The sequence below is a fragment of the Cyanistes caeruleus genome, chromosome 32 (genome assembly GCF_971803275.1).
Source record: "Cyanistes caeruleus chromosome 32, bCyaCae1.hap1.1, whole genome shotgun sequence".
Lineage (NCBI taxonomy): Eukaryota > Metazoa > Chordata > Aves > Passeriformes > Paridae > Cyanistes > Cyanistes caeruleus.
The window spans coordinates 1,520,953-1,548,101 of record NC_141733.1 but is presented as its reverse complement, the minus strand read 5'-3'; the positions used below and the strand labels follow the sequence as shown (position 1 = coordinate 1,548,101).

General features: G+C 57.3%; 2 protein-coding genes across 3 annotated transcripts; one reads left to right on the top strand and one right to left on the bottom strand.

Annotated features, from left to right (window-relative positions):
* Positions 1-497: 497 nt before the first annotated feature.
* On the bottom strand, positions 498-10,379 carry NABP2 (nucleic acid binding protein 2). 2 transcript variants are annotated; one of them, XM_086870376.1, is made up of 7 exons: positions 10,264-10,379; positions 8,554-8,660; positions 7,861-7,999; positions 3,686-3,757; positions 2,081-2,162; positions 849-912; positions 498-756 (listed from the first exon to the last, which is right to left on the bottom strand). In XM_086870376.1, the coding sequence occupies exons 2-7, from the start codon at positions 8,630-8,632 to the stop codon at positions 620-622; spliced, it is 573 nt and encodes a 190-aa protein (XP_086726502.1). In that variant the 5' UTR covers positions 8,633-8,660; positions 10,264-10,379; the 3' UTR covers positions 498-619. The 2 variants fall into 2 exon arrangements, with proteins under 2 accessions (XP_086726502.1, XP_086726504.1); XM_086870378.1 differs by having other exon boundaries at positions 10,244-10,267.
* Positions 10,380-10,448: 69 nt separating this feature from the next.
* RNF41 (ring finger protein 41) lies at positions 10,449-26,810 on the top strand. Its single transcript, XM_086870348.1, has 7 exons — positions 10,449-10,595; positions 12,415-12,522; positions 16,758-16,870; positions 19,371-19,642; positions 21,259-21,394; positions 23,320-23,423; positions 25,697-26,810. The coding sequence occupies exons 3-7, from the start codon at positions 16,781-16,783 to the stop codon at positions 26,046-26,048; spliced, it is 954 nt and encodes a 317-aa protein (XP_086726474.1). The 5' UTR covers positions 10,449-10,595; positions 12,415-12,522; positions 16,758-16,780; the 3' UTR covers positions 26,049-26,810.
* The last annotated feature ends 339 nt before the right edge of the window (positions 26,811-27,149 follow it).

The window sequence follows — 27,149 nt, the reverse complement described above, 5'->3', positions numbered from 1 at the left end:
GGGGCACCGAACGGGGGGGGGGTTCGGGACCCCCGAACACCGCACGGGGGGCACTGATGGGGGGGGGTTCGCGACCCCCGAACACCGCACGGGGGGCACTGATGGGGGGGGGTCCCGAGACCCCCGAACACCGCACGGGGGGCAGCGAGGGGGGGTCCCGGACCCCCGAACACCGCACGGGGGGCACCGAACGGGGGGGGCGGTTCGGGACCCCCGAACACCGCACGGGGGGCAGCGAGGGGGGGGGGGGTCCGGGACCCCCGAACAGCGCACGGGGGCAGCGAGGGGGGGGGTGTCCCGGACCCCCGAACACCGCACGGGGGCACCGAGGGGGGGAGGGGTCCCGGGACCCCCGAACACCGCACGGGGGGCACTGATGGGGAGGGGTCCCGGGACCCCCGAACACCGCACGGGGGGCACCGAGCGGGGGGTCCGGGACCCCCGAACACCGCACGGGGGGCACTGATTGGGGGGGGGTCCCGAGACCCCCGAACACCGCACGGGGGCACCGAGCGGGGGGTCCCGGGACCACCCCCCCTTTCCCGGAGGGACACCCCGGTCCCGGCGGTCCCGGCGGTGGGGGCGGTCCCGGGGGGGGGATTTTGGGGAGGGGTCCCCGTTATCTCTTGCCGCTCCGCCGCGTCTCTTTGCCGTTGCTGACGGGCCCGGGCTGGCTGCGGGTGACGCGGCCGCTCGGGGGGTGCGCGGGGGGGACCCCCGGGCCCAGCCCGTTCCCGTTCTGGCTCTCGGGGGCTGCGGGGGGACAGCGGGCGGTGGGCGGGGGGCGGGGGGCGGCACCGGGGGGGTACCGGGAGGGGGGGGGAGGGGGGGGGATGCGGTACCGACCTGGGGGGCGGCGGGGGGGCCCGGGGGGGGCGGCGGAGCTGCCGGGGCTGCGCTGTCGGGCTGGGCCTGGGGAGGGGGCGAGAACCGGGAGAGTCACACGGGGGGGTCGGGGGGGGAATTTGGGGGGGTCGGGGGGGAATTTGGGGGGGGTGTTGGGGGGGGTGTTGGGGGATTTGGGGGATTTTGGGGGGATTTGGGGGGGTTTGGGCGGGGTTTGGGGGGATTTGGGGGGGGTTTGGGGGATTTGGGGGGGATTTTGGGTGAAATTTGGGGGGGGTTGGGGGCTTTCGGGGGGATTTCGGGGGGATTTTGGGGGTCGGGGGGGGAATTTGGGGGGTTTGGGGAGGGTTTGGGGGGGGTTTGGGGGATTTGAGGGGGGATTTTGGGTGAAATTTGGGGGGTTTGGGGGGATTTTGAGGGTCGGGGGTGAAATTTGGGGGGTTTGGGGGGTTTGGGGGATTTGGGGGGGTTTTGGGGGGGGTTTGGGTGAAATTTGGGGAGTTTGGGGGGGGTTTGGGGGATTTGGGGGGGTTTGGGGGGATTTGGGAGGATTTTGGGGGTCGGGGGGAAATTTGGGGGGGGATTTTGGGTGAAATTTGGGGGGGGTTGGGGGGGCTTTGGGTGAAATTTGGGGGGTTTTGGGGGGATTTGGGGGGATTTTGGGGGGATTTGGGGGGATTTTGGGGATCGGGGGAAATTTGGGGGAGTTTGGGGAGATTTTGAGTGAAATTTGGGGGGGGTTTGGGGGGGGTTTGGGGGATTTGGGGGGTTTTGGGGGGATTTGTGGGGGTTTTGGGGAGGTTTGGGGGAAATTTGGGGGATTTGGGGGGAGTTGGGGGAAACTTGGAGGGTTTTTGGGGGGGGTCTTTGGGAGGATTTGGGGGGTTTTGGGGGGATTTGGAGGGTTTCGGGGGGGAATTTGGGGGAAATTTGGGGAGTTTGTGGGGGGTTTTGGGGGAAATTGGGGGATTTGGGGAAAATTTGGGGGATTTGGGGAAAATTTGGGGGGATCTGGGTGAAATTTTGGGAGAACTGGGGGAATTTGTGGAAAACTGGGGGGAAATTGAGGGGATTTGGGGCAGATTTGGGTGAATTTGAAGGAATTTGGGGCAGATTTGGAGGAATTCGAGAGAAATCGTGGGGGATTTGAAGGGAATTTGGTGGATTTGAGTGAAATTTGGGGGAATTTGGGGCAGATTTGGGGGGGATTTGGCTCTGCCCCCCCAGAACTCACCCCTTTGCCCTGTGCCTGCTGTGCCACGTACTCGGGGTTGGGCTCGCTGAAATTGGGCACCTCGGAGTAAACCATGCAGAACCTGCGGGCACAGCCGGGATTTTGGGGTCCCCCCACACCCCACAAACCCCCCCAGGACCCCACAAAACCCCCCCAGCACCCCACAAATTTTCCCCGAATTATCCCTGAATTTTCCCCAAATTTTCCCTGAATTTTCCCCAAATTTTCTCTGAATTATCCCTGAATTTTTCCTCAATTTTCCCCAAATTTCCCCTGAATTTTCCCCAAATTATCCCTGATTTTTTCCCCATCTTTCCCCCAATTTTCCCAAATTTCCCTGTTATTTCCCCAATTTTCCTGAATTTCCACTGATTTTTTCCCCCATTATTTCCCCTGATTTTCCCCATTTCCCCCCATTTTTCCCCCATTTTCCCCTCATTTTTCCCCATTTTTCCCCCATTTTTTCCCATTTTTTCCCCATTTCCCCCCATTTTTCCCCCATTTTTTCCCGTTTTCCCCATTTTTTCCCCATTTTTCCAGTTTTCCCCATTTTCCCCCCATTTTTCCCATTTCCCCCCCATTTTTTCCCATTTTCCCCGTTTTCCCCCCATTTTTTCCTGTTTTCCCCCATTTTTCCCCCATTTTTCCGTTTTTCCCCATTTCCCCCCATTTTTCCCCCATTTTTCCCCCATTTTTCCCCCATTTCCCCCCATTTTCCCCCCGTTCTTTCCCCATTTCCCCTGTTTTTTCCCCATTTTTCCCCATTTTCCCCATTTCCCCCCCATTTTCCCCCCCATTTTTTCCCGTTTTCCCCTGTTTTTCCCCCATTTTCTCCCCGTTTTTTCCCCATTTCCCCCCATTTTTCCCCATTTCCCCTGTTTTTTTCCCCATTTTTTCCCGTTTTCCCCCATTTTCCCCATTTCCCCTGTTTTTTTCCCCATTTTTTTCCCCATTTTTCCCCATTCCCCCCCATTTCCTCCCCATTTTCCCCCGTTTTCCCCCCGTTTTTTCCCCATTTTCCCCGTTTTTCCCCATTTCCCCTGTTTTTTCCCCATTTTCCCCCGTTTTCCCCACATTTTTCCCCATTTTCCCCGTTTTTTCTCCATTTTTCCCCATTTTCCCCATTTTCCCCATTTCCCGTTTTTTTTCCCGTTTTCCCCGTTTTTCCCCATTTTTCCCCCGTTTTCCCCCCGTTTTTTCCCCATTTTCCCCATTTTCCCCCATTTTTCCCGTTTTCCCCCATTTCCCCCCATTTTCCACATTTTTTCCCCATTTTTCCCCATTTCCCCCCATTTTCCCCCGTTTTCCCCCTGTTTTTTCCCCATTTTTTCCCGTTTTTCCCCATTTCCCCCCATTTTCCCCCATTTTTCCCGTTTTGCCCCATTTCCCCCCATTTTCCCCATTTTTTTCCCATTTTTCCCCATTTCCCCCCATTTCCCCCCATTTTCCCCCTGTTTTTTCCCCATTTTTGCCCCATTTTTCCCCATTTTTCCCCCATTTTTTCCCGTTTTTTCCCCCATTTCCCCCCCATTTCCCCCCCGTTTTTCCCCTGTTTTTTCCCCGTTTTCCCCCGTTTTTTCCCGTTTTCCCCGTTTTTCTCCTCACTCTCCGATTTTCTGCAGGTCTCCCCCCCGGCCGGTGTAGAGCGTCAGGCAGCCCTTGAACACCGAGGCGTAGCTGGGGAGGAGCGGGGTCAGGGCGGTGCCCAGGTGTGTCCCCAAGTGTCCCCAAGTGTCCCCAAGTGTCCCCAGGTGTGCCCAGGTGTCCCCAGGTGTGTCCCCAGGTGTGTCCCCAGGTGTGCCCAGGTGTCCCCAGGTGTGTCCCCAGGTGTGTCCCCAAGTGTCCCCAAGTGTCCCCAGGTGTCCCCAGGTGTCCCCAGGTGTGTCCCCAGGTGTCCCCAAGTGTCCCAGGTGTCCCCAGGCGTCCCCAGGTGTCCCCAGGTGTCCCCAGGTACCCCTTGGTGAGGCGGATGATGTCCCCAGGCTGGATCAGGTTCCCCAGGTGTCCCCAGGTGTGTCCCCAGGTGTGCCCAGGTGTGTCCCCATGTCCCCAGGTGTCCCCAGGTGTGTCCCCATGTCCCCAGGTGTGTCCAGGTGTCCCCAGGTGTGTCCCCAGGTGTGCCCAGGTGTCCCAGGTGTGTCCCCAGGTGTGTCCCAGGTGTGCCCAGGTGTGTCCCCATGTCCCCAGGTGTGTCCCCAGGTGTGTCCCCAGGTGTGTCCCCAGGTGTCCCCAGGTGTGCCCAGGTGTGCCCAGGTGTGCCCAGGTGTGTCCCCAGGTGTGCCCAGGTGTGTCCCCATGTCCCCAGGTGTGTCCAGGTGTCCCCAGGTGTGTCCCCAGGTGTGCCCAGGTGTCCCAGGTGTGTCCCCAAGTGTCCCCAGGTGTGCCCAGGTGTCCCCAGGTGTGTCCCCAGGTGTGTCCCCAGGTGTGCCCAGGTGTCCCCAGGTGTGTCCCCAGGTGTCCCAGGTACCCCTTGGTGAGGCAGATGATGTCCCCAGGCTGGATCAGGTTCCCCAGGTGTGTCCCAGGTGTCCCCATGTCCCCAGGTGTGTCCCCAGGTGTCCCCAGGTGTGTCCCCAGGTGTGCCCAGGTGTCCCCAGGTGTCCCCAGGTGTGTCCCCATGTCCCCAGGTGTGTCCCCAGGTGTCCCCAAGTGTCCCCAGGTGTGTCCCCAGGTGTGTCCCAGGTGTGCCCAGGTGTGTCCCCATGTCCCCATGTGTGTCCCCAGGTGTGCCCAGGTGTGTCCCCATGGCCCCAGGTGTGTCCCCAGGTGTGTCCCCATGTCCCCAGGTGTGCCCAGGTGTGTCCCCAGGTGTGCCCAGGTGTGCCCAGGTGTGCCCAGGTGTGTCCCCAGGTGTGCCCAGGTGTGTCCCCATGTCCCCAGGTGTCCCCAGGTGTGTCCCCAGGTGTCCCAGGTACCCCTTGGTGAGGCGGATGATGTCCCCAGGCTGGATCAGGTTCCCCAGGTGTGTCCCAGGTGTCCCCATGTCCCCAGGTGTGTCCCCAGGTGTCCCCAGGTGTGTCCCCAGGTGTGCCCAGGTGTCCCCAGGTGTCCCCAGGTGTGTCCCCATGTCCCCAGGTGTGTCCCCAGGTGTCCCCAAGTGTCCCCAGGTGTGTCCCCAGGTGTGTCCCAGGTGTGCCCAGGTGTGTCCCCATGTCCCCATGTGTGTCCCCAGGTGTGCCCAGGTGTGTCCCCATGGCCCCAGGTGTGTCCCCAGGTGTGTCCCCATGTCCCCAGGTGTGCCCAGGTGTGTCCCCAGGTGTGCCCAGGTGTGCCCAGGTGTCCCCAGGTGTGTCCCCAGGTGTCCCCAAGTGTCCCAGGTGTGCCCAGGTGTGTCCCCAGGTGTGTCCCCAGGTGTGTCCCCAGGTGTGCCCAGGTGTCCCCAGGTGTGTCCCCAGGTGTCCCAGGTACCCCTTGGTGAGGCAGATGATGTCCCCAGGCTGGATCAGGTTCCCCAGGTGTGTCCCAGGTGTCCCCATGTCCCCAGGTGTGTCCCCAGGTGTCCCCAGGTGTGTCCCCAGGTGTGCCCAGGTGTCCCCAGGTGTCCCCAGGTGTGTCCCCATGTCCCCAGGTGTGTCCCCAGGTGTCCCCAAGTGTCCCCAGGTGTGTCCCCAGGTGTGTCCCAGGTGTGCCCAGGTGTGTCCCCATGTCCCCATGTGTGTCCCCAGGTGTGCCCAGGTGTGTCCCCATGGCCCCAGGTGTGTCCCCAGGTGTGTCCCCATGTCCCCAGGTGTGCCCAGGTGTGTCCCCAGGTGTGCCCAGGTGTGCCCAGGTGTGCCCAGGTGTGTCCCCAGGTGTGCCCAGGTGTGTCCCCATGTCCCCAGGTGTCCCCAGGTGTGTCCCCAGGTGTCCCAGGTACCCCTTGGTGAGGCGGATGATGTCCCCAGGCTGGATCAGGTTCCCCAGGTGTGTCCCAGGTGTCCCCATGTCCCCAGGTGTGTCCCCAGGTGTCCCCAGGTGTGTCCCCAGGTGTGCCCAGGTGTCCCCAGGTGTCCCCAGGTGTGTCCCCATGTCCCCAGGTGTGTCCCCAGGTGTCCCCAAGTGTCCCCAGGTGTGTCCCCAGGTGTGTCCCAGGTGTGCCCAGGTGTGTCCCCATGTCCCCATGTGTGTCCCCAGGTGTGCCCAGGTGTGTCCCCATGGCCCCAGGTGTGTCCCCAGGTGTGTCCCCATGTCCCCAGGTGTGCCCAGGTGTGTCCCCAGGTGTGCCCAGGTGTGCCCAGGTGTCCCCAGGTGTGTCCCCAGGTGTCCCCAAGTGTCCCAGGTGTGCCCAGGTGTGTCCCCAGGTGTGTCCCCAGGTGTGTCCCCAGGTGTGCCCAGGTGTCCCCAGGTGTGTCCCCAGGTGTCCCCAGGTGTCCCAGGTACCCCTTGGTGAGGCGGATGATGTCCCCAGGCTGGATCAGGTTCCCCAGGTGTGTCCCCAGGTGTGTCCCCATGTCCCCAGGTGTGTCCCCAGGTGTCCCCATGTCCCCAGGTGTGTCCCCAGGTGTGTCCCCAGGTGTGTCCCCATGTCCCCAGGTGTGTCCCCAGGTGTCCCCAGGTGTGTCCCCATGTCCCAGGTACCCCTTGGTGAGGCGGATGATGTCCCCAGGCTGGATCAGGTTCCCCAGGTGTCCCCAGGTGTGTCCCCAGGTGTGTCCCCGTGTCCCCAGGTGTCCCCAGGTGTGCCCAGGTGTGCCCAGGTGTGTCCCCATGTCCCAGGTACCCCTTGGTGAGGCGGATGATGTCCCCAGGCTGGATCAGGTTCCCCAGGTGTCCCCAGGTGTGTCCCCAGGTGTCCCCAGGTGTGTCCCCAGGTGTGCCCAGGTGTGTCCCCATGTCCCCAGGTGTCCCCAGGTGTGTCCCCATGTCCCCAGGTGTGCCCAGGTGTCCCCAGGTGTGTCCCCATGTCCCCAGGTGTGTCCAGGTGTCCCCAGGTGTCCCCAGGTGTGTCCCCATGTCCCCAGGTGTCCCAGGTACCCCTTGGTGAGGCGGATGATGTCCCCAGGCTGGATCAGGTTCCCCAGGTGTCCCCAGGTGTGTCCCCAGGTGTGTCCCAGGTGTGCCCAGGGGTGCCCAGATGTGCCCAGGTGTCCCCAGGTGTGTCCCCATGTCCCCAGGTGTCCCCAGGTGTCCCAGGTACCCCTTGGTGAGGTGGATGATGTCCCCATGTCCCCAGGTGTGTCCCCATGTCCCCAGGTGTCCCCAGGTACCCCTTGGTGAGGCGGATGATGTCCCCAGGCTGGATCAGGTTCCCCAGGTGTGTCCCCAGGTGTGTCCCCATGTCCCCAGGTGTCCCCAGGTGTCCCCAGGTGTGTCCCCATGTCCCCAGGTGTCCCCAGGTGTCCCCAGGTGTGTCCCCATGTCCCCAGGTGTGTCCCCATGTCCCCAGGTGTGTCCCCAGGTGTCCCCAGGTGTGTCCCCATGTCCCCAGGTGTCCCCAGGTGTGTCCCCAGGTGTGTCCCCATGTCCCCAGGTGTGTCCCCAGGTGTCCCCAGGTGTGTCCCCATGTCCCCAGGTGTCCCCAGGTGTGTCCCCAGGTGTGTCCCCATGTCCCCAGGTGTCCCCATGTCCCCAGGTACCCCTTGGTGAGGCGGATGATGTCCCCATGTCCCCAGGTGTGTCCCCATGTCCCCAGGTGTCCCCAGGTACCCCTTGGTGAGGCGGATGATGTCCCCAGGCTGGATCAGGTTCCCCAGGTGTGTCCCCAGGTGTGTCCCCAGGTGTGTCCCCATGTCCCCAGGTGTGTCCCCATGTCCCCAGGTGTGTCCCCAGGTGTCCCCAGGTGTCCCCATGTCCCCAGGTACCCCTTGGTGAGGCGGATGATGTCCCCAGGCTGGATCAGGTTCCCCACATCGTCCCACACTGAGATGTTGATGCTGCCGCTCTTGTCGGCCACTTTGCAGGTGCGAACCTCGTGACCGTCCTTGGTCTTGGTCACCCGGCCTGGGGACAGGGACAGGGACAGGGATGGGGACAGGGACAGGGGGACAGGGACAGGGGACAGGGACAGGGACAGGGATGGGGACAGGGGGACAGGGATGGGGACAGGGACAGGGACAGGGGGACAGGGACAGGGATGGGGACAGGGACAGGGACAGGGGCAGGGACAGGGACAGGGATGGGGACAGGGACAGGGACAGGGAGAGGGATGGGGACAGGGACAGGGACAGGGACAGGGACAGGGACAGGGACAGGGAGAGGGAAGGGGACGGGGGGACAGGGGGGTCACTGGAGGGTCCCCAAGGGTCACAGGGGGGTCACAGAGGGTCCCCAGGGGCCACTGGAGGGTCCCCAGGGGTCACCAGGGGGTCCCCAGGGGTCACAGGGGGGTCACAGAGGGTCCCCAGGGGTCACAGAGGGTCCCCAGGGGTCACAGGGGTCACAGAGGGTCCCCAGGGGTCACAGGGGTCACTGGAGGGTCCCCAGGGGTCACAGGGGGGTCAGTGAGGGTCCCCTGGTGTCCCCAGGTGTCCCCAGGGGTCCCTGGTGGCACACACCGGTCTCCAGCACGATGAAGATGAGGTTCAGGTTCTTGAGGCCCGGCTTGACGTCCTTGACCAGCGTCTCTGCACTCATGGTGACAGCGTGGCCCGGGAACGGCACCCTGGGGACACCAAACGTCACCCTGGGGACACCAAACGTCACCCTGGGGACACCAAACGTCACCCTGGGGACACCAAACGTCACCCTGGGGACAGGAACAGCACCCTGGGGACACCAAACGTCACCCTGGGGACACCAAATGTCACCCTGGGGACACCAAACGTCACCCTGGGGACACCAAACAGCACCCTGGGGACACCAAATGTCACCCTGGGGACACCAAACAGCACCCTGGGGACACCAAACAGCACCCTGGGGACACCAAATGTCACCCTGGGGACAGGAACATCATTCTGGGGACAGGAACATCACCCTGGGGACACCAAACGTCACCCTGGGGACACCAAACGTCACCCTGGGGACACCAAACAGCACCCTGGGGACACCAAACAGCACCCTGGGGACAGGAACAGCACCCTGGGGACAGGAACATCACCCTGGGGACACCAAATGTCACCCTGGGGACACCAAACAGCACCCTGGGGACACCAAACGTCACCCTGGGGACACCAAACGTCACCCTGGGGACAGGAACAGCACCCTGGGGACACCAAATGTCACCCTGGGGACACTGGGGACAGGAAATGTCACCCGTGGGGACAGCGGGGATGCTGCAGGGGACATGATGGACAGGGTGGCGCTGGGGACACCGGGGGACACCGGGGGACACCGGGGGACACCGGGACCGGGGGGGGGGCTGGGAATGGGGAGGGGACACCGGGGACAAGGGACCGGAGGGAGCCGGGGGACACCGGAGGTGGCACCGCTGGGACAGGAGACGGGACGAGTGGGGATGTGGGGACACCGGGGATGAGAGCACCGGGGACACCGGGACAGAGCACGGGGACACCGGGACACCGGGGATGAGAGCACCGGGATACCGGGACAGAGCACGGGGGACACCGGGACAGAGCACCGGGGACACCGGGACAGAGCACGGGGACACCGGGACACCGGGACAGAGCACGGGGACACCGGGACACCGGGACAGAGCACGGGGACACCGGGACACCGGGGATGAGAGCACCGGGACACCGGGACAGAGCACGGGGACACCGGGACACCGGGAATGAGCACGGGGACACCGGGACACCGGGAATGAGAGCACCGGGATACCGGGACAAAGCACGGGGACACCGGGGATGAGCACCGGGGACACCGGGGACACCGGGGACACCGAGCACCGGGGACACCGGGGATGGGAGCACCGGGATACCGGGACAGAGCACCGGGATCAGAGCACGGGGACACCGGGATGAGGGCACCGGGACACCGGGAATGAGCACCGGGGACACCGGGATGAGAGCACCGGGACACCGGGACAGAGCACCGGGCACGGGACCACCGGGCTGTGCGGGCACCGAATCGCCAGCCAAGGAACGAGACACCGAGAACGGCAACGCGAAGGCACCGAGAGCATCTCCCTGTTGGGCACCGCGACCACCGGGGGCCGCCGGGACACCGGGGACAGGACCGCGGGAAACGGGACTAACTCGGGGCCACCGGGACCGGGAGCGGTACCGGGAGCGGCACCGGGAGCGGGACCTCCCTCCCTCCCCTCCCGCCGCCAGGGGGCGCTCGCACCTCCCGCCGCGCGCGCTCACCGGGCACGGCGCCGCCGCCGCCGCCGCGGGCGCTCCCGGAAGTGCGCGACCTCAACCAATCAACGCGCGGAGTGGGCGGGTCACGTGCGGCGTGCCCAACCAATAGCGATACAAAAGGGCGGGACTTTGCGGGGATTAAGCCACGCCTCCTCGCTCCGCCTTTACCATCGAGTTGCGGCTGGAGAGGCACTTCCGGTTGGTGCGGTACTTCCGGTCGGAGCGGCACTTCCGGCGTGGTGGGGCCGGGCGGGGACACCGGGAGGAGGCCGCGGACACCGGGAGGAGGCCGCGGCCGCCGCTGAGCCCCGGGCGGGCCGGGCCCGCCGCCCGCGGTACGTGGAGCTGGGGGAGGGCGAGCCCAGAGGGTCCTGAGGCGGAGTTTGAGGCTTTTCCACGCCTTTCCCCGTTCTCCCGGTGCTACCGGGGCCGCCCGTGGGGCGGCCCCGGTAGCACCGGGAGAACGGGGAAAGGCGAGGGGAAACTTCCACGGGATAACCCCGGGCCGGTGTCGGGGGGGAATGGAACGGAACGAGCCCCGGGAAAACCGGGAACCGGGAGACGGAACGCGGGGAGAATCCCGGAGAATTCCCGGGAAAATTCCAGAGAATTCCCGCGAAAATTCCAGAGAATTCCGGGAAAAAGCCGGAGAAAGCTGAGGAGAATGTGAGGGAATTTGAGGAACAATCCAGGGAAATTTGGGGAAAGATCGAAATCAATTGGAATTCCCAAATTTCCAGGATCAGAATTCCCAAATTTTTGGGCCCGAAATTCCCAAATTTTTGGGCCCGAAATTCCCAAATTTTCAGGCCAGAATTCCCAAATTTTTGGGGCCAGAATTCCCAAATTTCTGGGCTGGAATTCCCATGGAATTCCCAAATTTCCAAGGCATTTCCAGGCCTGGAATTCCCAAATTTCCAGGATCAGAATTCCCAGTTTTTTGGGCTGGAATTCCCAAATTTTTGGAGCCAGAATTCCCAAAATTCCGGGGCTGGAATTCCCAAATTTCTGAGATCAAAATTCCCAAATTTCCAAGGCCAGAATTCCAGAATTTTTGGAGCCAGAATTCCCAAATTTCTGAGATTAAAATTCCCAAATTTTTGGGCCCGAAATTCCCAAATTTCCAGGACCAGAATTCCCAAATTTCCAGGCCTGGAATTCCCATGGAATTCCCAAATTTTTGGGGCTGGAATTCCCAAATTTCTGGACCTGGAATTCCCAAATTTTTGGAGCCAGAATTCCCAAATTTTTGGGGCTGGAATTCCCAAATTTCCTGGCCCAGAATTCCCAAATCTTTGGGACCAGAATTCCCAAATTTCTGGGTCCAGAATTCCCAAATTTCCTGGCCTGGAATTCCCATGGAATTCCCAAATTTCCAAGGCCAGAATTCCCAAATTTTTGGGGCTGAAATTCCCAAATTTCCGGACTTGGAATTCCCAAATTTCTGGAATCAGAATTCCCAAATTCCTGGGCCTGGAATTCCCAAATTTCTGAGATCAAAATTCCCAAATTTCTGGGCCCAGAATTCCCAAATTTCAAAGGCCAGAATTCCAAAATTTCCAGGATCAGAATTCCCAATTTTTTGGGCTGGAATTCCCAAATTTCTGGAATCAGAATTCCCAAATTTCTGAGATCAAAATTCCCAAATTTCCAGACCTGGAATTCCCAAATTTCCAAGGCCAGAATTCCCAAATTTCCAGGCCTGGAATTCCCAAATTTCCAGGATCAAAATTCCCAAATCTTTGGGCCCAGAATTCCCAAATTTCTGGGTCTGGAATTCCCAAATTTCTGAGATCAGAATTCCCAAATTTCCAGGCCTGGAATTCCCAAATTTTTGGGCCCGAAATTCCCAAATTTCTGGGCTGGAATTCCCAAATCTTTGGGACCAGAATTCCCAAATTTCTGAGATCAAAATTCCCAAATTTCCTGGCCTGGAATTCCCAAATTTCTGGGCCCAGAATTCCCAAATTTCTGGGCTGAAATTCCCCTGAAATTCCCAAAATTCCCCCCCCTCCAGAACCTTCAGGATTTCTGGGAATTCCCCATTTGGATCTCACCTCGACTTCAGCAATTTGAATTTCCCACGGAATTCCGGCCTCCCTGGATCTTCATTTTCCCATTTTTTTTGTTTCTTTTTCCTTTTTCCGGGATCAGATCCCGACAGGAGCTCGCCAGGAGAGGGAAAAATGGGAATTTGGGAAGAATTCCGTGCTCGGAGCGAGGCCGTGGCCGCCCCTTCCCGGAGGAATTCTGCTGCGGGAGGTAAATCCCAATTTTCCGTGGGAATTCCCGAGGTTTGGGGTTGGAATTCCCGGAATTCCCGAGGTTTGGGGTTGGAATTCCCAGGATTCCCAAGGTTTTGTTGGAATTCCCGAGGTTTGGGGTTGGAATTCCCGGAATTCCCGAGGTTTTGTTGGAATTCCCAAGGTTTTGTTGGAATTCCCGAGGTTTGGGGTTGGAATTCCCAAGGTTTTGTTGGAATTCCCAAGGTTTGGGTTGGAATTCCCGAGGTTTGGGTTGGAATTCCCAAGGTTTTGTTGGAATTCCCAAGGTTTGGGTTGGAATTCCCAAGGTTTGGGGTTGGAATTCCCGAGGTTTGGGGTTGGAATTCCCAAGGTTTTGGGTTGGAATTCCCGGAATTCCCGAGGTTTTGTTGGAATTCCCGGAATTCCCAAGGTTTGGGGTTGGAATTCCGGGAATTCCCGAGGTTTGGGTTGGAATTCCCAAGGTTTTGTTGGAATTCCCGAGGTTTGGGGTTGGAATTCCCAAGGTTTGGGGTTGGAATTCCCAAGTTTTGGGCTTGGAATTCCCAGAATTCCTGAGGTTTGGGGTTGGAATTCCCAAGGTTTTGTTGGAATTCCCGGAATTCCCGAGGTTTGGGGTTGGAATTCCCGGAATTCCCAAGGTTTGGGGTTGGAATTCCCGAGGTTTGGGGTTGGAATTCCCGAGGTTTTGTTGGAATTCCCAAGGTTTTGGGTTGGAATTCCCGGAATTCCCGAGGTTTTGTTGGAATTCCCGAGGTTTGGGGTTGGAATTCCCGGAATTCCCGAGGTTTGGGTTGGAATTCCTGAGGTTTTGTTGGAATTCCCAAGGTTTGGGGTTGGAATTCCCGGAATTCCCGAGGTTTGGGTTGGAATTCCCGAGGTTTGGTTGGAATTCCTGAGGTTTGGGGTTGGAATTCCCAAGGTTTGGTTGGAATTCCCGAGGTTTGGGGTTGGAATTCCCGGAATTCCCGAGGTTTGGGGTTGGAATTCCCGGAATTCCTGAGGTTTGGGGTTGGAATTCCCAAAGTTTGGTTGGAATTCCCAAGGTTTGGGCTTGGAATTCCCAAGTTTTGGGCTTGGAATTCCCGGAATTCCCGAGGTTTTGTTGGAATTCCCAAGGTTTGGTTGGAATTCCCGAGGTTTGGGGTTGGAATTCCCGAGGTTTGGGGTTGGAATTCCCAGGATTCCCAAGGTTTGGGTTGGAATTCCCGAGGTTTGGGGTTGGAATTCCCAAGGTTTGGGGTTGGAATTCCCAAGGTTTGGGTTGGAATTCCCAAGGTTTGGGTTTGGAATTCCTGGAATTCCCAAGGTTTGGGGTTGGAATTCCCAAGGTTTTGTTGGAATTCCCGAGGTTTGGGGTTGGAATTCCTGAGGTTTGGGGTTGGAATTCCCAAAGTTTGGGTTGGAATTCCCAAGGTTTGGGGTTGGAATTCCCAAAGTTTGGGTTGGAATTCCCAAGGTTTGGTTGGAATTCCCAAGGTTTGGGGTTGGAATTCCCGAGGTTTGGGGTTGGAATTCCCGAGGTTTGGGGTTGGAATTCCCGAGGTTTTGTTGGAATTCCCGAGGTTTGGGGTTGGAATTCCCAAGGTTTGGGGTTGGAATTCCCGGAATTCCCAAGGTTTGGGGTTGGAATTCCCGGAATTCCCGAGGTTTGGGTTGGAATTCCCGAGGTTTGGGGTTGGAATTCCCAAAGTTTGGGTTGGAATTCCCAAGGTTTGGTTGGAATTCCCAAGGTTTTGGGTTGGAATTCCCGGAATTCCCAAGGTTTGGGGTTGGAATTTCGGGATTCCCGAGGTTTGGGGTTGGAATTCCTGAGGTTTGGGGTTGGAATTCCCGAGGTTTGGGGTTGGAATTCCCGGAATTCCCGAGGTTTGGGGTTGGAATTCCCGAGGTTTTGTTGGAATTCCCAAGGTTTGGGTTGGAATTCCTGAGGTTTGGGGTTGGAATTCCTTAGGTTTGGGGTTGGAATTCCCAAGGTTTTGTTTGAATTCCCGCGGTTTTGTTGGAATTCCCGAGGTTTTGTTGGAATTCCCAAGGTTTGGGGTTGGAATTCCTGAGGTTTGGGGTTGGAATTCCCGAGGTTTGGGGTTGGAATTCCCGGAATTCCCGAGGTTTGGGGTTGGAATTCCCGGCTCAGGAGCTGCTCCTGCCGGGTTTTTTGTGGGATTTGCCTTGGGAGGAGCTGGGGATTCCCGAGATTCCTGGGAAATCAGAAAATCTGGGAATTCCAGGAGATTCCCGGGAAATCAGAGAAAAATCAGGAATTCCAAGAGATTCCCAGAATTGCAAAATTCTGAGAAATTGGGGAAGAGCTGGGAATTCTGAGATTCCCAGGGAATTGCAGAAAATCTGGGAATTCCAGGAGATTCCCAGGAAATTTGGGGAGAATCCCAAGGAATCTTGAGAGAATCAAAAGGAATTTGGGAGGCAATTCCATGGAATTTTGGGATAATCATGAGGAATTTTTGGGATAATCCCGAGGAATTTTTGGGATAATCCTGAGGAATTTTTTGGGAGAATCCTGAGGAATTTTTGGGATAATCCCGAGGAATTTTTTGCCAATCCCAAGAAATTTGGGAAAACCGGGATCTGGAGCCGGGAATTTTTGCATTCCCGTGTTCCAGGAGGGATTCCAGGAGGAAAATCCGGGATCTGATCCCAAATCCTGAATTTTGGGATCGTTCAAAAGGAGGGAAATGAGGAAATTTGGTTTTTTTTTGAGGAGTGAAATTCCAGCCGGGATTTGGAGGGGTTGGGAATGCGGCTGCTGCTGCCAGGGTCGTTAGCAGGAGGGTTAATGAGGGCTAATTAGGGTTAATGAGGGTTAATGAGGGTTAATTAGGGCTGGGGGTGTTGCACAGGCAGAACTGGTTGTTCCCAGTGGGGAATGTGGAGTTGGGAAACTCCTGGATTGTCCCAAATTCATCCTGAATATCCCAAATATCCTGAATCCATCCCAAATCCATCCCAAATCCATCCCAAACATCCCAAATCCATCCCAAATATCCCAAATCCATCCCAAATATCCCGAATCCATCCCAAACATCCCAAATCCACCCCAAATCCATCCCAAATCCATCCCAAATCCATCCCAAATATCCTGAATCCATCCCAAATCCATCCCAAATCCATCCCAAATCCATCCCAAATCCATCCCAAATATCCTGAATCCATCCCAAATCCATCCCAAATCCATCCCAAATCCATCCCAAACATCCCGAATCCATCCCAAATACCCTGAATCCATCCCAAATCCACCCCAAATCCACCCCAAATCCATCCCAAATCCATCCCAAATATCCCAAATCCATCCCAAATCCATCCCAAATCCATCCCAAACATCCCAAATCCATCCCAAATATCCCGAATCCATCCCAAATCCATCCCAAATCCATCCCAAATATCCCAAATCCATCCCAAAGCCATCCCAAATCCATCCCAAATCCATCCCAAATATCCCAAATCCATCCCAAAGCCATCCCAAATCCATCCCAAATCCATCCCAAATCAATCCCAAACATCCCAAATCCATCCCAAATATCCCAAATCCATCCCAAATACCCCGAATCCATCCCAAATCCATCCCAAATCCACCCCAAAACTCACCCCAAAACCCACCCTTAGCCCTGCCCCAAATCCGCCCCAGAACTGACCCCAAACCCACCCCAAACCCCCTGGAACCCACCCCAGAACCCACCCCAAACCCCACCCTAAACCCTGCCCCAAACCCTCCCCAGAACTGACCCCAAACCCACCCCAAATCTGCCTCAAAACCCACCCCAAACCCCACCCTAGAACCCACCCCAAAACCTGCCCCAAATCCACCCCAAACCCACCCCAAACCCCCCCCGGAACCGACCCCAGACCCAACCCAAAACCTGCCCTAAACCCACCGCAAACCCTGCCCTAAACCCCCCGGGACCGACCCCAAACCCACCTCAAAACCCACCCCAAACCCACCCCAAAACCCACCCCAAACCCACCGCAAACCCCCCGGAACCGACCCCAGACCCACCCCAAAACCCAAAACCCACCCCAAACCCCAAATCCCCCCCCATCTGTGCGATTCACCTCAGCTTTGTGAACGTGGTGTGAGAGCAGCCGCGGGGACATCACGGAGGGGCCGAGAGCCCTTTCCCCCCCCGGGAATTTCTGGGAATTCGGGAATCCGGGGGTCGGGATGTGCCCCCCACCCCGGAGCATTCCCGGGATCCTGACGCTGCCGCCCCGCAGGGTTCTGGCGCCGGTGACGAGCGATGGGGTATGATGTGGCTCGCTTCCAGGGGGACGTTGACGAGGACCTGATCTGCCCCATCTGCAGCGGGGTCCTGGAGGAGCCGGTGCAGGTAGGTCCCACCTGGTCACACCTGGTCCCACCTGGTCACACCTGGTCTCACCTGGTCACATCTGGTCACATCTGGTCCCACCTGGTCACATCTGGTCCCACCTTGTCCCACCTGGTCTCACCTGGTCCCACCTGGTCACATCTGGTCCCACCTTGTCCCACCTGGTCTCACCTGGTCACATCTGGTCTCATCTGGTCCTGCCTGGTCCTGCCTGGTCTCACCTGGTCCTGCCCCAAACCCACCCCAAATCCACCCCAAAACCACCTGGTCTCACCTGGTCTCACCTGGTCCCACCTGGTCCCACCTGGTCCATGGAGAAAAAGAACGAGAAATGTGAGGGGAGAAAAAGAGCGGGAAACGTGAGGGGAGGAAAAAGAGCGGGAAACGTGAGGGGAGAAAGAGCGGGAAACGTGAGGGGAGAAAAAGAGCGGGAAACGTGAGGGGAGATAAAGAGCGGGAAACGTGAGGGGAGAAAAAGAGCGGGAAACGTGAGGGGAGAAAAAGAGCGGGAAACGTGAGGGGAGGAAAAAGAGCGGGAAACGTGAGGGGAGAAAAAGAGCGGGAAACGTGAGGGGAGAAAAAGAGCGGGAAACGTGAGGGGAGATAAAGAGCGGGAAACGTGAGGGGAGAAAAAGAGCGGGAAACGTGAGGGGAGAAAAAGAGCGGGAAACGTGAGGGGAGAAAAAGAGCGGGAAACGTGAGGGGAGATAAAGAGCGGGAAACGTGAGGGGAGAAAAAGAGCGGGAAACGTGAGGCCACAGGGACATTGAGGGGCTGCAGCGTGGCCAGAGCTGGGGAAGGGCTGGAGCAGCAGGAGAAGGCTCTGGAGAAGTCCTGAGGGGGCTGGGAAAGGGCTGGGCCTGGAGAAAAGGAGGCTCAGGAGGGATCTTTTCACCCCACACCTCCCTGACGGGAGAGCGGGGCTGGCTGGGGCCGAGCTCTGCTCCCTGGGTGAGAGGGAGAGCTCTGAGGCAAAGTCCTTCCATGATTCTGGGGGGAATTTGCAGGGTTTTGGGGAAAATTGTAGTTGTAGCCGGGTGGGGATTGGCCTCTTCTCCCAGGGAACATCAAGAGAAGAGGAAATGGCTCCGAGCTGTGCCAAGGGAGGGTCGGGTTGGCCATCAGGAGGAATTTTTCCATGGGCTGTTACACGTGGGAAGGGAGGTTGGGAGCCCATCCCAGAGGAGTGGAGGTGGCACTCAGGGCTCTGGCAGGGATCAGTCACGGGTTGGACTCGATGATCTGGGAGGTTCTTCCCAAACTCAACAATCCCATGAACAATCCCATGAGCGATCCCATGAGCGATTCAGTGACAATCCCATGTGTGATCCCATGAGCGATTCCATGAGCGATCCCATGAGAGATCCCTTGAGTAGTCCCTTGAATGATTCTGTGAGAGATTCCATGAACAATCCCGTGTGTGATCCCGTAAGCGATCCCATGAAGGTTTCCATGTGTGATCCCATGTGTGATCCCATGAACAATCCCAGGAGCAATCCCATGTGTGATCCCATGAGCCATCCTATGAATGATCCCACAAGCAATCCCACAAACGATCCCATGAACGATTCCATGACCAATCCCATGAGCAATCCCATGAGCAATCCCATGAATGATTCCACGTGCGATCCCATGAACAGTCCCATGAACGATTCCATGAACGATTCCATGAATGATCCCATGAACAGTCCCATGAACGATTCCATGAACGATTCCATGAATGATCCCATGAACAGTCCCATGGGTGATGATGAGTGGATCCTACATGTGACCCCATGACCAATCCCATGAATGATTCCACGTGTGACCCCATGAACGATTCCATGAATGATCCCATGAGCAATCCCATGAATGATTCCATGGTGATCCCATGAACAATCCCATGAACGATCCCATGAATGATTCCATGAACAATCCATGACCAATCCCATGAGCAATCCCATGAACAATCCCATGAATGATTCCATGAACAATCCATGACCAATTCCATGAACAATCCCATGAATGATTCCATGAACAATCCATGACCAATCCCATGAACAATCCCATGAATGATTCCATGAACAATCCATGAACAATCCAATGAACAATCCCATGAATGATTCCATGAACAATCCATGACCAATCCCATGAACAATCCCATGAATGATTCCATGAACAATCCATGACCAATCCCATGAGCAATCCCATGAATGATTCCATGAACAATCCATGACCAATCCCATGAACAATCCCATGAATGATTCCATGAACAATCCATGACCAATCCCATGAACAATCCCATGACCAATCCCATGAATGGTTCCATGAACAATCCATGACCAATCCCATGACCAATCCCACGAGTGATGATGAGTGATCCCATGTGTGACCCCACAAATGATCCCACGAACAAGCAGAGGCGCCACTCAGGGCTCTGGCAGGGCTCATTCTCATCTCGAACTCAACGATCCGGGAGGTTTCTGGATCCCGCCGGTGACTCCGGCCTCGTTCCCCGCAGGCCCCGCACTGCGAGCACGCCTTCTGCAATGCCTGCATCACGCAGTGGTTCTCGCAGCAGCAGACGTGCCCCGTGGACCGCAGCGTGGTGACGGTGGCCCACCTGCGCCCGGTGCCGCGGATCATGCGGAACATGCTCTCCAAGCTGCAGATCACCTGCGACAACGCCGTCTTCGGCTGCACGGCCGTCGTGCGCCTCGACAACCTCATGGCACACCTCAACGACTGCGAGCACAACCCCAAGCGGCCGGTCACCTGCGAGCAGGGATGCGGGTGAGGAGGGGCACGGCGTGGGGGCGGGCATGGGGTGGGGATGGACACAGGATGGACACAGGATGGGCATGGGATGGACATGGGATGGGCACAGGATGGGGATGGACACAGGGTGGCACCAGGATGGGCACAGGAAGGGTCGTCGGATGGACACAGGATGGAGATGGGCATGGGATTGGAATGGACACAGGATGGAGATGGGCACAGGAAGGTTCCTGTGATGGACACAGCATGGGAATGGGCACAGGAGGGCTCCTGGGATGGACACAGGATGGAGATGGGCACGGGATTGGAATGGACACAGGATGGGAATGGGCACAGGAGGGCTCCTGGGATGGGCACGGGATTGGAATGGACACAGGATGGGAATGGGCACAGGAGGGCTCCTGGGATGGACACAGCATGGAGATGGGCACAGGAAGGTTCCTGTGATGGACACAGCATGGGAATGGGCACAGGAGGGCTCCTGGGATGGACACAGGATGGAGATGGGCACAGGATGGCACCAGGATGGGCACTGGAAGGGTCCTGGGATGGACACAGGATGGAGATGGGCATGGGAAGGGCCGTGAGATGGGCACGGGTTTGGGATGGACACAGGGTGGCACCAGGATGGCCATGGATGGGCACAGGATGGGGATGGACACAGGATGGCACCAGGATGGCCAAGGATGGGCACAGGAGGGCTCCTGGGATGGGCACGGGATTGGGATGGACACAGGATGGGAATGGGCACAGGAAGGGCCCTGAGATGGACACAGGATGGGGATGGACACAGAATGGACACAGGATGGCCATGGGATGGGCACAGGAAGAGCACCAGGATGACCATGGGATGGGGATGGACCCAGAATGAGCACAGGAATGGTCACAGGTTCAGGGAAGGAGCTTGGGGTTGGGATCTCGCAGAGTCCAAGATCCTGCAGAGAAAGGGTTGGGAAGAGCTTTTTAAATGGAACCCATTTCTCTTTTAGCTCACTTGGGTGTTGGAGAATTTTAGGTCTTCCCAGAGCCATTCCAGCTTCTGGGATTGGGATCCCACAGGGTTTGAAGGCCAAGATCCTACAGAGAAAGGATTGGGAAGGGTTTTTAAGTCTGTCCCCCTGTGCTGGCACTGCTGGGGCTCCTCCAGCGCTGGGTGCAGCTCTGGGCCCTCACGGCCACAGGGACATTGAGGGGCTGGAGATGGGAATGGAGCTGGGGAAGGGCTGGAGCAGCAGGAGAAGGCTCTGGAGAAGTCCTGAGGGGGCTGGGAAAGGGCTGGGCCTGGAGAAAAGGAGGCTCAGGAGGGATCTTTTCACCCCACACCTCCCTGACGGGAGAGTGGGGCCGGCTGGGGCCGGGCTCTGCTCCCAGGGAACACCGGCATGAGAAGGAACAGCCCCAGATTCCTCCAGGAGAGGTTCAGGATGGACAGCAGGAGGAATTTTTCCATGGAAAGGGCTGTCAGGCTTTGGAGCTGCTCAGAGGTGGTGACGGAGGAGGAAAATCCCCATTTATTCCCAGAATTCTCCCCCAGTCTGGCACTCAGAGGTTTCCACGCTTGGATTAGCTCTGGCAAAGTATAAATTCCCCCTAATTTGGCATCTCCACCTTTATTTCCCCGCTCCTGGCAGCTTGGAGATGCCCAAGGATGAGCTGCCCAACCACAACTGCATCAAGCACCTGCGCTCGGTGGTGCAGCAGCAGCAGACCCGGATCGCCGAGCTGGAGAAGACCTCGGCCGAGCACAAGCACCAGCTGGCCGAGCAGGTGGGGCCAGGAATGCCAGGGTTGGGTCAGGAATGGGCAGATTTGGGTTGTTGGATTCTGAAATCCTGGAAAAAAATGGGGGAAAAGCGTCTGGGGGAAGGTGTGGGATGAGTGTGGCTGTGTGGGGATGGGCTGGGGGCTCCAGAAATGCCAGGATGGGGATGGGAAGGGGCAGATTTGGGGGCTTGAGCATTAATATCCTGAAAAAACAGGGAGATTTGGATTATTGGACACTGAAATCCTGGAAAAAATAGAGAAAAGTGTGTGGGGGAAGGTGTGGGCTGAGTGTGGCTGTGTGGGGCTGGGCTGGGGGCTCCAGGAATGCCAGGATTGGGATGGGAAGGGGCAGATTTGGGGGCTTGGAGACCAAAATCCCCAAAAAACAGGCAGATTTGTATTGTTGGACAATGAAATCTGGGGAAAAAATGGTGAAAAAGCATCTGGGGGAAGGTGTGGGATGAATGTGGCTGTGTGGGGATGGGCTGGGGGCTCCAGGAATGCCAGGATTGGGATGGGAAGGGGCAGATTTGGGGGCTTGAGCACTAAAATCCCGGAAAAAACAGGGAGATTTGGATTGCTGGACACCAAAACCCTGGAAAAAATGTGGAAAAAGCATCTGGGGGAAGGTGTGGGCTGAGTGTGGCTGTGTGGGGCTGGGCTGGGGGCTCCAGGAATGCCAGGATTGGGATGGGAAGGGGCAGATTTGGGGGCTTGGAGACAAAAATCCCCAAAAAACAGGCAGATTTGTATTGTTGGACAATGAAATCCTGGAAAAAATGGTGAAAAAGCATCTGGGGGAAGGTGTGGGATGAGTGTGGCTCTGTGGGGCTGGGCTGGGGACTCCAGGAATGCCAGGATTGGGATGGGAAGGGGCAGATTTGGGGGCTTGAGCATTAATATCCTGAAAAAACAGGGAGATTTGGATTATTGGACACTGAAATCCTGGAAAAAATGGTGAAAAAGCATCTGGGGGAAGGTGTGGGCTGAGTGTGGCTGTGTGGGGCTGGGCTGGGGGCTCCAGGAATGCCAGGATTGGGATGGGAAGGGGCAGATTTGGGGGCTTGAGCACTAAAATCCCCAAAAAACCAGGAAAAAACAGGCAGATTTGGATTGCTGGACACCAAAACCCTGGAAAAAATGTGGAAAAAGCATCTGGGGGAAGGTGTGGGATGAGTGTGGCTGTGTGGGGATGGGCTGGGGGCTCCAGGAATGCCAGGATTGGGATGGGAAGGGGCAGATTTGGGGGCTTGAGCATTAAAATCCTGAAAAAACAGGAAAAAACAGGCAGATTTGGATTGTTGGACAATGAAATCTGGGGAAAAAATGGTGAAAAAGCATCTGGGGGAAGGTGTGGGCTGAGTGTGGCTGTGTGGGGATGGGCTGGGGGCTCCAGGAATGCCAGGATTGGGATGGGAAGGGGCAGATTTGGGGGCTTGAGCATTAAAATCCTGAAAAACCAGGAAAAAACAGGCAGATTTGGATTGCTGGACACCAAAACCCTGGAAAAAATGTGGAAAAAGCATCTGGGGGAAGGTGTGGGATGAGTGTGGCTGTGTGGGGATGGGCTGGGGGCTCCAGGAATGCCAGGATTGGGATGGGAAGGGGCAGATTTGGGGGCTTGAGCATTAAAATCCTGAAAAAACAGGAAAAAACAGGCAGATTTGGATTGTTGGACAATGAAATCTGGGGAAAAAATGGTGAAAAAGCATCTGGGGGAAGGTGTGGGATGAGTGTGGCTCTGTGGGGCTGGGCTGGAGGCTCCAGGAACGCCAGGATTGAGCTGGGAAGGATCAATTTTAGGAACTTTGACACCAAAACCCCCCCCAAAAAAAAGGCAAAAACAAGCTGAGTGTGGCTCTGTGGGGCCAGGCCGGGATCTTTGGGGTGATTCCCATTCCCAATCCCGTTTTTCCCTGCCCTGACAGAAGAGGGACATCCAGCTGCTCAAGGCCTACATGAGGGCGATCCGAAGCGTCAACCCCAACCTGCAGAACCTGGAGGAGACCATCGAGTACAACGAGATCCTGGAGTGAGTGCGGGAAAGAGGGGAATTGGTGGGGTTTGTGAGGGAAAATTGTCATTTTCTGAGGGAAATTAATTGTTTTCTGAGGGAAATTCGTGGGTTTGTGAGGGAAAATTGTCATTTTCTGAGGGAAATTAATTGTTTTCTGAGGGAAATTTGTAGTTTTGTGAGGGAAATTTGTCATTTTTGGGGGGAATTTGTAGTTTTGTGAGGGAAATTCGTCATTTCTTGAGGGAAATTTGTTGTTTTCTGAGGAAAATTTATAATTTCTGAGGGAAATTTGTAGATTTTGAGAGAAATTTGTTGGTTTTTCGTGGAGAATTTGTCATTTTCTGAGGAAAATTTGTTGTTTTCTGAGGGAAATTTGTTGTTTTCTGAGGGAAATTTGTAGGTTTTTTTGGGGAATTTGTAGTTTTGTGAGGGAAATTCATTGTTTCTTGAGGGAAATTTGTTGTTTTCTGAGGGAAATTTATAATTTCTGAGGGAAATTTCTAGATTTTGAGAGAAACTTGTTGGTTTTTTTGTGGGGAATTTGTCATTTTGTGAGGGAAATTTGTTGTTTTCTGAGGGAAACTTGTAATTTTTTGAGGGAAATTTGTAATTTTTTGAGGGAAATTAGTAATTTTTTGAGGGAAATGTGTCAGTTTTTGGGGAGATTTTGTTATTTCTGAGGGAAATTTATAGTTTTTGAGGGAAATTTGTCATTTTCTGATGGAAATTTGTAGTTATTGGGGGGGAAATTTCTAGTTTTTAGGGGGGAATTCGCTGTTCTTCTGGGCCCTGGTGGGGATGGGACTCAGGTTGGACTCAGTGGTCACAGAGGTCTTTTCCAGCTTCAGCAATTCCACAATTCCACCCCAAAACCCCATCCCTGACCCTCTCTGAGTGTCCCCAGCTGGGTGAACCTCCACAATTCCAGAATCCCAAACCCCCTGTGTGTCCCCAGCTTGGTGACCCTCCACAATTCCACAATCTCGCCCCAAACCCCGTCCCTGACCTGCTCTGACTGTCCCCCAGCTACATGACCCTCCCCAGTTCCAGGATTTCATTCCAAAACTGCTGTCCCTGTCCCCCAGCTTGGTGACCCTCCCCAATCCCAGAATCCTAAACCCCCATCCCTGTCCCCACAGCTAGGTGACCCTCCCCAACCCCAGGATTTCACCCCAAAACCCCCAGCTGGGTGACCCTCCCCAATCCCAGAATCCCACCCCAAACCCACATCCCTGTCCCCCAGCTGGGTGACCCTCCCCAATCCTAGAATCCCCAAATCCCACCCCAAACCCCCCGTGTGTCCCCCAGCTGGGTGACCCTCCCCAATCCCAGAATCCTAAACCCCCATCCCTGTCCCCGCAGTTGGGTGACCCTCCCCAATCCCAGAATCCCAAAATCCCATCCCAAACCCCCCGTGTGTCCCCACAGGTGAGTGACCCTCCCCAATCCCAGGATCCCACCCCAAAACCCACAGCTGGGTGACCCTTCCCAACCCCAGGATCCCACCCCAAAACCCCATCCCTGTCCCCACAGCTGGGTGACCCTCCCCAATCCCAGAATCCCCAAATCCCACCCCAAACCCCCCGTGTGTCCCCGCAGCTGGGTGACCCTCCCCAGTCCCCGAATCCCAAGCCCCCCATGTGTCCCCGCAGGTGGGTGACCCTCCCCAACCCCAAAATCCCATCCCAAACCCCCCGTGTGTCCCCACAGGTGAGTGACCCTCCCCAATCCCAGAATCCCAAACCCCCATCCCTGTCCCCACAGCTGGGTGACCCTTCCCAACCCCAGGATTTCACCCCAAACCCCCATCCCTGTCCCCCAGCTGGGTGACCCTCCCCAACCCCAGGATCCCACCCCAAACCCCCATCCCTGTCCCCACAGGTGGGTGACCCTCCCCAACCCCAGGATCCCACCCCAAACCCCCATCCCTGTCCCCACAGGTGAGTGACCCTTCCCAACCCCAGGATTTCACCCCAAACCCCCATCCCTGTCCCCACAGCTGGGTGACCCTCCCCAATCCCAGAATCCCAAATCCCCATCCCTGTCCCCACAGGTGGGTGACCCTCCCCAGTCCCAGGATCCCACCCCAAAACCCCCATCCCTGTCCCCCAGCTGGGTGACCCTCCCCAATCCCAGGATTTCACCCCAAACCCCCATCCCTGTCCCCGCAGGTGGGTGACCCTCCCCAACCCCAGGATTTCACCCCAAACCCCCATCCCTGTCCCCCAGCTGGGTGACCCTCCCCAGTCCCAGAATCCCACCCCAAACCCCCATCCCTGTCCCCGCAGGTGGGTGAACTCCCTGCAGCCGGCGCGGGTGACGCGCTGGGGCGGCATGATCTCCACGCCGGACGCGGTGCTGCAGGCGGTCATCAAGCGCTCGCTGGTGGAGAGCGGCTGCCCGGCGTCCATCACCAACGAGCTGATCGAGAACGCCCACGAGCGCAACTGGCCGCAGGGGCTGGCCACGCTGGAGACGCGCCAGATGAACCGGCGCTACTACGAGAACTACGTGGCCAAGCGCATCCCCGGCAAGCAGGCCGTGGTGGTGATGGCCTGCGAGAACCAGCACATGGGCGAGGACATGGTGCTGGAGCCGGGGCTCGTCATGATTTTCGCTCACGGCGTGGAGGAGATCTGATAAGAACGGGTCTGGGAGCCGCGGGGATGGCCTGGAGTCGGGTTTTAGGGTTCTCCGCTTGACTGGAGTTGTTTGAAAGCCGTCTCGGCTCCTTCTCTGTTTCAAGGAGAGAGGGGGAGCGGGGGCTCCACGCACTGCCAGACCCTTTCGGGGGTCCCCCCCCCCAAATCCTGCCTCACACCCGGTGCCCCCACCCAGGACAGCTCCGTCTCCTCGTCCCCCCCTCTGGAATTTCCACCTGGCTCGGCGTCCCCAAGCGGGCTGCTGGTGGTGTCACCGACCCTGGAGTGAGGGGTCCTTGGCCTTGGGGACCCTCCTGTCCCCCCTCGCTTCATGCATGCCCCGTTCCCTGGCCCCGGGAGCCGCCGGATCCCCCCGGGCATCTCCCACCTCCTCCCAATCCGTGTTTGGCTCTGCTTTCTCCGCCCTCGGTGTTACTTTTCCAGACACTCGTGATTGTGGTTCTGTATTTTTTTTATTCTTATTTTTTTTTTAATATACTTTTATTTTATTTTTTTTTCCTTGATCTTTTCTCATTTTTACTCCCCCCTTTTTGATTTTCCGAGTACCGTGGGCAGGCGCCTCTGGCCTGGGTCCGTGGTACTCGTTGGGAATTTAATTTATTTACATTTATTTTGTTGGATTTTTTTTTTTTTTTTTTTTTTTTTTTTTTACCATTGTTTCTCCTCCGGTGCCGGTCCCTGTGGATCCGGCAGGAGGCAGGGATTGAAGTGATCAATAAACAGAATTCTGGTTGCTTTATCCCTGCTTTGGGGGCCTCCTCCTGCACCCCAAAACCCTTCCCGTGTCGGGGGGCTCAGTCTTGGGGTAAAAATGGGTGAGTTTGGGGGTGATCGCCCCATCCTGGGGGGATCCGGGGATCAATAAATGTCACTCCTGGGAGGGGATGGGGGTGGCTGAGGTGGGTTCCCACAGCCCTGAAGCCCCCCAAAAAGGGCGAGCCTGTCCCCGAAAAGCCGGGATCAGAGGGGGGTCCCTGCTTCCCCTGCCGTTAAAAGATCAGGGATCAGAGCAGGGCTCCCTGCTGCTCCCACCCCAAAAAGATCCAGGATCAGAGAGGGGGTCCCTGCTGTTTGCACC

Bases quoted from the DNA above. Each gene is read 5' to 3' on its own strand.
- NABP2 (XM_086870376.1), bottom strand. From the start codon at position 8,632: ATGAGTGCAGAGACGCTGGTCAAGGACGTCAAGCCGGGCCTCAAGAAC. The intron at 913-2,080 runs GTGAGTTCTGGG...CCCCCTCCCCAG, and splicing joins AGCAGGCACAGGGCAAAGGG to GCCCAGCCCGACAGCGCAGC. The intron at 757-848 runs AGGTCGGTACCG...GCTGTCCCCCCG, and splicing joins GGGCCCCCCCGCCGCCCCCC to CAGCCCCCGAGAGCCAGAAC.
- RNF41 (XM_086870348.1), top strand. From the start codon at position 16,781: ATGGGGTATGATGTGGCTCGCTTCCAGGGGGACGTTGACGAGGACCTG. The intron at 21,395-23,319 runs GTGGGGCCAGGA...CTGCCCTGACAG, and splicing joins AGCACCAGCTGGCCGAGCAG to AAGAGGGACATCCAGCTGCT. The intron at 23,424-25,696 runs GTGAGTGCGGGA...CTGTCCCCGCAG, and splicing joins GAGTACAACGAGATCCTGGA to GTGGGTGAACTCCCTGCAGC.